General features: G+C 39.2%; 1 protein-coding gene across 1 annotated transcript in view; it reads right to left on the minus strand.

Moving 5' to 3' along the window:
* The window catches only part of adamtsl3 (ADAMTS-like 3), a gene marked incomplete at its 5' end in the record, with an annotated part of 42,706 nt that overhangs the window by 2,861 nt on the left and 32,090 nt on the right, over positions 1-7,755 (minus strand). Inside the window, 4 exon segments of the mRNA XM_035682424.1 lie at positions 881-1,095; positions 2,332-2,435; positions 3,000-3,204; positions 6,617-6,800. Coding sequence (XP_035538317.1) covers positions 881-1,095; positions 2,332-2,435; positions 3,000-3,204; positions 6,617-6,800 — 708 coding nt within the window.

Consider the following 7,755-nt stretch of genomic DNA (forward strand, 5'->3'; position numbering starts at 1 on the left):
TTAGTACATGAGGCCCCAGGGCTAGACCGAACTCCTTTGGAAAATGATTTACAGAGACCCAACAGTTCCCACCATGAGCAAGCACTTGGCGACGGCGGCAAGGAAAACATTTTAGTAACTACACAATATTGTTTCAGTTCTATATAATATTGTTTTTCTCCTGAAGTCTAGTTTTTATTATTATAATAACTAATATGTTTTTCACAGCAAGTTTTTGTGAACTTAAATTACCTTGCTTGGATGCAATCATTTACCTTCTCTGACATGAACTAGTACTCAACAAATTATACTCTATAAAGTAATTGTACTTTACTTAAGCATTTTTACTGCACTACGTTTATTTATTTATTTTTTAATACATTTTTATCGCCTTTAATTGACAGTGACAGCTCAAGAGTGACAGGAAAAGAGAGAGAGAGGGGATGACACACAGCAAGGGGCCACAGGTCAGATTCGAACCCTTGGCGCTGCAGCGGGGATAGTAATCAGCAGGCTGTATGTAAAGAAGTTCTCCAGTAGTTACACCTCAACCTACCACTTTAAAATGCTGCTTATATGTTAAGGCATCAGTAATGGAATAATGTAACACTCTGGAAGGTGCTATTCTGCATAATTTGTACTTTATCTACCTATTAATTGGTACTTCCAATTAATACATTCTTATGAATTGCTAGTTAAACATAATTGCTAGTTTTTTATTCAGCGCACTGTAAACAAAGCTTCCAAAAGTTTAGTATTTACTTGGGTTTAAATTGATTTCTTTCAAGGAAATTCTTCTACAAATCAAATATTGCTTATAAACTACACCACTGCTACATCATTTCTTTAAGAGCAAAAAAAGTTTCTTGACCAATGTCATATTTATATATACAAGACTTACTCCCACAAGAGGCGGTGTTGCAGTGCTGCCAGGTGGGGGGCCGTTGGAGCCAGGCGCAGTGCTGGTCAGCCAGAGTCCTGCCACTCCTGCGGTGAACACAGTCCACCCTGCGGGACTGAAAGCCACTCCCGCAGACTACTGTGCATGCCCGCCACACGCCAGGGCGCCACTCGACATCACACAGGTCCGAGGAACAGTCACGTACCGACGCAGGCCTGAAAGAGAGTAGCTTTATCTTTGCCTTTAGTGCTACATATTGCCATAGATCTCCTGTGTCACAAAGCAGGTTTATTGTGAAGGATGCAACCTGGAACCCCCATAAATCTGGAACCTGGACGGAGTTAGAAAGACCAGATCTTGTTTTACGTGTGATTTTTGTCCAATTAAAAACAAGATTAGTGATTAGCGGTGGGCTTCACTCAGGCTTTGTGCTATCTCAAAGCTGTCTCACCTTCAACTTTAATAACCATGGTACAGTATATGCTAACCTTCTATGGTTCAGGGTCAGTTCAGAGGGTCAGATAAAAGTGTATTAACAGCCTGCCTACCAACGGATCAGCTCACTGCCATTAAAGTAAATAAAGTAATTATCAGTCATACATCATTCCTAAGATAACTATACTTTAAGTTAAATAAAATGTTACTGTAAGTTTGATATACTACATCATATTTTCAACAAATGCAATCACATTCATAATACTGTGTTGTATGTGTATTATATCTCTTTCTTTGTTTTGTGTTGGTCAGGGGGTACTTGGCTAAAAAAAATATAATATATAGTTATTGACAAAAGTTTGAGAATTGCTGGGTTAAGCTACTGCATGCCCATGTTGGCATGTGCGTCTAAGGTTGCTGACCCCTAGTTTAACCCATAAACAAACAGAAATGAAATGACAGTTTCAGTTAATTGCTGGAACTGTTTTTCACTGAACAACAGTTCCATCCATCCATCCACTTTGGTGAGTTTGATTTAGTTGCTGTCCACTTGAAGTTATGATGTTACAATGATATACAAGGTAAAATAACCATTTTTGTCTATAGAGTTTGGCGGTGAGTGGTAGCTTGTTGGAAAGACTAACACAGATGGTTTTGAAGTTTTATTTCTGTTTGTGTTCAGCTTATAATGGCCAGTTTTTGTTAAAACCTATTACTGTTAATTCAACTATATGTTTGTTGCTGAGGTTGTAGTTTGTGGTGGTGTTATGGTCGACTGCATTATATTGAAATGTGCTACTAATATTGTTACCCCCTCATGTTTGTAAATTAAGTGGTTTGTGATTCAGCTGTTGGATTGGGTTGCATTAGATTTTACAGGTGTACCCAATAAAGTGAGTGTACATTAATTCAGATGTACAGAATTACTACCACTACAGGTCTTTAATAAGCAGCTTTGTGAGAATGTAGACCTGATGTACAGGAATAGTATTTTAAGTGTTTCAGTGTGTATATACCTGTCCCACAGTGCACAGTCTGTGTACGAGGAGCCATTGGTGTGTTGGCAGGTGACAGATCTCTTCTGTACAGTGGTGGCGGGGCCTAAACACCTTCCTGAACACTGAAATTAAGTAACATAGAGATTATATACTATAGTTATAGCACACGTATTCACTTCTGATTTAGATCTACTTTACTATCCCACGCAAGGAAATTTGTTGGGTCCAGTGCTCCACACATAATACGCCTAAAACTATTAGCATAGACAATTAGCATACATAATATGGCCACAACATTGTAATAATAAAACACATAATGACAAAAAAATGAAGAGTAAACAGTCAATCAAATACCAGTAAAACTTTATTTTTATAGTAAGTCTCCTTCCCTGGCTCAGGTTCCTGCTGTGACTAAATTTGGAGTGACTTTAGCCTGTAGAAATGGATACCTATCTTATATCTTATATTCCATTTCTGACAATAGATCCTCCCCAATGTTACACACTGGACCTTTAGTAAGTAATAGGTATTTTGGTTCCAAATAAAATTCAGTGCTTATATTTAGGACGAAGATGATTAAAGCCGGCCTCCCCTTTTTTCCTTTTATGGCGGCGCTGGTGAAGAGGATGGGTGCAATCACACACACAGTAACATGCACACATGTTCACTTCAGTGTTTGAAGGTACCTTTCCCCATGGACTGGTGACCCAGGTCGGGCAGTTATTAGCGGTGCACTGCTCTGTGTCCGCTGGCCGGCTCATCTTCTCACAGGCAGCGGCTGTCAGAGTCCTATTTGCACCTCTGGCATCCAGCTGCTGACATGAGACCTGCCTCTGTTTCCAGCCACTGCCACACGAGGCCGAGCACTTTGACCACTCTGACACAGACCATCTGAAATACGACATACTCTATATAGTAATAATGATAGTCATTTTTGGAACATTCTGAAAATGACGATATCAGGCCTACTACACATCAGACAGGTTGTAAACATTGTATATTAGCTATACAAGCTTTGGTGGTCAGTCTCTAATTTGTTTAGTACTAATTTGCAAATAATCAGAATCATAATCAGAAAGTTTACTGTAGCACATCAACCTTTTTTTAAGTCCCACTCCATTCAGGCTGTGATTGGTCGGTTCACGAAAAGTGACATTGACGAGCGCACTGACTTCATGAAAAGTTGAACATGTTTAGAGTTATAGCTAAATAACGAGCCAGTCAAACTCAAACCTTTGGTATCTCCCTAATGTCTTCTGTCTAATGGCTTCAGCTGTAAAACCTCAGCTAACAGAGTAACAGAACTTTACTGAGGATTTTGAGGAGGAAGATGTGGGCAAGTGCATCAAAGTGGGCCAATGGCATATCTCTTGTCTTTGTGTAATGAGCGGCTCTCAGAGCGGACCCATGACCCATTCTGAGCGGCCCAAGCAGCCCATTGTCGGGCAGCCCTTCTGGTATTTGCCCAATGTCCAGATGGCCAATCCAAGGAATGCAGGAAATGTATTCATCAGTATAAGACACAAGGTTGTATAACAAAATAAATGTTTGCAGGTCCTTCATGCTGCACACAGAAAAAAAAAAGAAAAAATCATAAAATAACAGAAACTGAATAAAATAAAGTAAATTAAAACAATATATACAGTTCTTTATATACATATATACATACACATATACACCTAGGAAATAATTCTGCAGGTCATCTTTTGATTTTGCGTCTGGTTGAATGTAAACAGCAGCAACAAGATAGTAATGATAATATGGTTTCACCTCCCTTCCAAAGTGTCCTTCCACTTTGACTGCATTTGAGCACTAAGCATCATCGATGGAAACACAGAGTCTGACTCGGAACGTGGTCCACCCGTCGAGTACTTGGTCTGGGATGTCGATAAAGATGTGGGCACAACAGCCTGGCCAGCCTGAGTCCCATTTCATTCAGACTGGACATTAGCCAGGAGCAGCCTTAAGTCTAAGCTGGGTCAGCATGGCTCCTATATAGCTCTCTTCCTCTCCTCCTGGGGCCACAGCACCTGCGGTTGATGGGTTGGTCCCACTATATTGCTGAGTGGATTGTCTCAGAGTCTGCTGTTCTTAATTCTAAACCCCACACTTTCTTTTTCCAATGAGTGTAGGCTATTTCTGTCATAGGTGATATGTGTTTCAGCAATAAAGCCGCAAACAGATAAAAGTTTAAAGGAGCTACCCTACCAGCCGCTGCATCTACATGCGCAGCCATTGCCATAGCAACAGATACTTAGACATATGTATAAGGCTCCATAATGGCAGTATCTCCTATAGCCCAGTGACTCATTCCCTATCTGACTGTCTTAGAGGCCAGTGAAAGAAAAAGATATATGATAGACATCTTTAATAACTGGATCTTAACTCTGAATCTGCTGGTGTATTTACATAATACCAGTGCAAGAACCCAAATGGTTTGATTTTAAAGGGGTGTGCTTCAGACATGTCAGATTCTTTGACTGTGTGCCTGGCTATGTGTGTGGCTGTTTTCTTGATGTGGCTTGATGTAATAGCCTGAAAACACAGACCAAGCAGTTTACCACAGAGTGCTACCTACTGCTCCAAGTCAGACTGTAAGATCTTCCAGCCTATGCCAGTTCCTTCTCTATCAGACTGCACAATAATCATACATGATTTATCATAAAGCAACATAACTCTACACACAAAATGTGTAACTCTTACTACTCTGCAACATCTCAGTCTTCAAAGGTCCCATGGTTTCAGAATTTAAAAAATAATCTGAAACTATGACAATCTGGTGTTTTTCAGCCTGCAGCACCACACATCTGGCTTGATTTGCACTAATAGTGGGTCATTTGTGTTGCATTAGTGAGTGAAGCTGGCTCAGTGTGTGGCAGCAAGGGGGGGCCTGACTGATGGCCTGTGTGATGGGTAAAGGCAGGCTGGTGGAGCTGGAAACAGCAGGGGGCTCAGGGTGAGAAAATTCTGCTGAGAGTTCCACTTCTGTTATGATCTGGCCGCTCTTCATGAATTCATTAGCAGCCTGACCTCTCTGTGTATCAAAGGCAGAGTGTGAAAGACTCGACCAATTCTGCAATTCTGTTTGACTGCATGTTTATTTTATAATCTATTTATTTTCTCCATCCCCTGTATAGTGCTGCAGGGATGGCTATTCTTTGAAGGGCACCACAAAAGTTAGCATTGTCCTGGTTCCTTCCACAAAAAGCCAATGGGATTTTTCCTTGGATTTGGATTGTTGCAGAAAATACAAAAGTTTATGATACTTACACGTTTTGTTCAGCAAGATAATCTTCACAAATTAACTTTTAACTGATTTTTAAAGGGTAAATCCCCAGAAGTGAAAATATAATGTTAAACCAGCAGGTGATTGTTAGCAAAATGACAAACATGTATGAAACATCCATCCTCCTTCTTCTGTATTTTAGTAGTAGTTTAAACTGAATCTCGAGTTATTTCAGTGAAAAACAATGTGGATAACAGGATGGACAGATGTCATTTCTGTTTGTTTCTCATGTATAAATGTCAGATCTGTGTGGAGCGTTCATGGTTGTAGGATATTAGCCATTACAAATTGAGGACATTTTTTAGAATCTTGCCATTTCCATCAACCTTTTCTCATGCAATGCTTCAAAATGTGCACCAAAACAAGTACTGCTGCTGCATGACTTCAGTGTCACCCCCACTAAACTTACAACTTGTAAATAAATCTTGTAATTAATTAATCTACATGTTGTAAAGTTTGAGTTAGAATAGTTTGCAAGAGTGCGAGTATAAATACAATGAGGCTGTAAAGGCGGACTAGTGAGTAGATAAGTTGAAGATTTTACCATTAATTTGTCTTTACAGCAGAAAAGGGAACATCACAGTACTGTGCAAGTTGTGCCTTCCAGCTGTGAAAATGCTCTATAGGCTTCTTCCTGAATTTGCTTCATGAAAAGCAAGTTTTTCTTTAAAAACACTCTACTTACTTTTCTAAGGTTACATCATTCTGTCTTACAGAATAGAAAATAGTCACCTTATGGATACGTCTTTTCTCTTGTCTTTATTTGCATATTTGCTGTTGAGGTAATCAGAATGCAACAGAACGTAATCAAGTTATATTATTTTTATATTGTTATTATTGGATTACTGACTACAGTTTTTAACAGCTAATTAGTAACTGTATTAGTGTTAGCATGTTTTTTTTATTTTATTTTACCCTCTACCTTGCTCTCCCATACTCTGCCTCTGAATCTGAACCAAATTGACAATCTGCTTCCAGAAATGCATAACACCCTGATGTTTAAAGTTAAAAGTGTACCTGGGGGGGCAGTCCTGTCTGTTGCAGGGAACTGGTGAAGTGAAGGGTTTCGGTATATTCTGACACATGGTGGGCTGCACGTCCTTTCCATCCAGAGAGACACACCAAATCCTCCGCAGCCAAGTCCCTCTGTTCCCACAGGAAGCGCTACATGCAGTCCAGTCTCCAAAACGCCAGCCAAACTCTGCTGAACCAAATTTAAAACGCTCAGATAGGGTTAGGAGGAAACAACCAGCAAAAAGAAGATTTCAGAACACCTTAGGAAACAAAGAGCTTTCTGCAGATAATCAATTGTTAATTTCAGATTTTGAAATGCCCAGTGTAGAGGTAAGAAGCTGTCTGAAACAAAGCTGAGCCAGCTAATGGACGCACTGTATAATGCAAAAGAAAACCTGAATACAATGATGTACTGTGTTACTCTGTGGAAGGTTTGACAAAACACATTGGCCTAACCTTAGCTCCCATTTTCCTAATCTCTCAGAGGCCTCACCTATTGACACCTTCTTAACTCCATTTCCTCCATTAAACGTATGGTCTTGCGTTTATATGATGTTATCCATTCACCGCAGCCAGCCTCTTCACATAACATAAAAAGTCAATGGGATGTCATTCTGTCTTGTCTATTTCTGCTTTCTAGGATTTATGATGATTTTGACCCTATGTGTAATAGATATCGCATATTGCTGGAGTCATAAGTAGGATTATTTTTATTATTATTTTTAGTGAACCAGTAAATCACATTTACTTGGTCATAGCACAGATATCAATACCAGATTATTTGGATGTATTTTCATATTATTCTGTAGCAAGTTACAATTTATCCTACATTTAAAAATAAAAATGGGTCTCATATTATGGCTATATCTTAAGAAAAACCACAGAAGAAGGCCTAATCGTCTATGAAAAAAAATCTAATGATAAAGATTTAAAATGTTTGTTAGACCTTAAAGATCCCTTCCAGACACGTAAAAAGACACATACACAGATAGTCAGCTTGGAACAATAATGTGTGTATGATTTTTTTTCTTCTGCAAAACAGAGTACAATATCCACATTAAAATCCCCTCCTTCTAGCTCTAAAACTTCCAGAATCTGTGAATATGCAAATGTTGTTTATTTCTAAAGTTTCCCTGCTGGAC

The sequence above is a fragment of the Morone saxatilis genome, unplaced genomic scaffold (assembly GCF_004916995.1).
Source record: "Morone saxatilis isolate NCDOM2014 unplaced genomic scaffold, NCSU_SB_2.0 Contig11, whole genome shotgun sequence".
Lineage (NCBI taxonomy): Eukaryota > Metazoa > Chordata > Actinopteri > Moronidae > Morone > Morone saxatilis.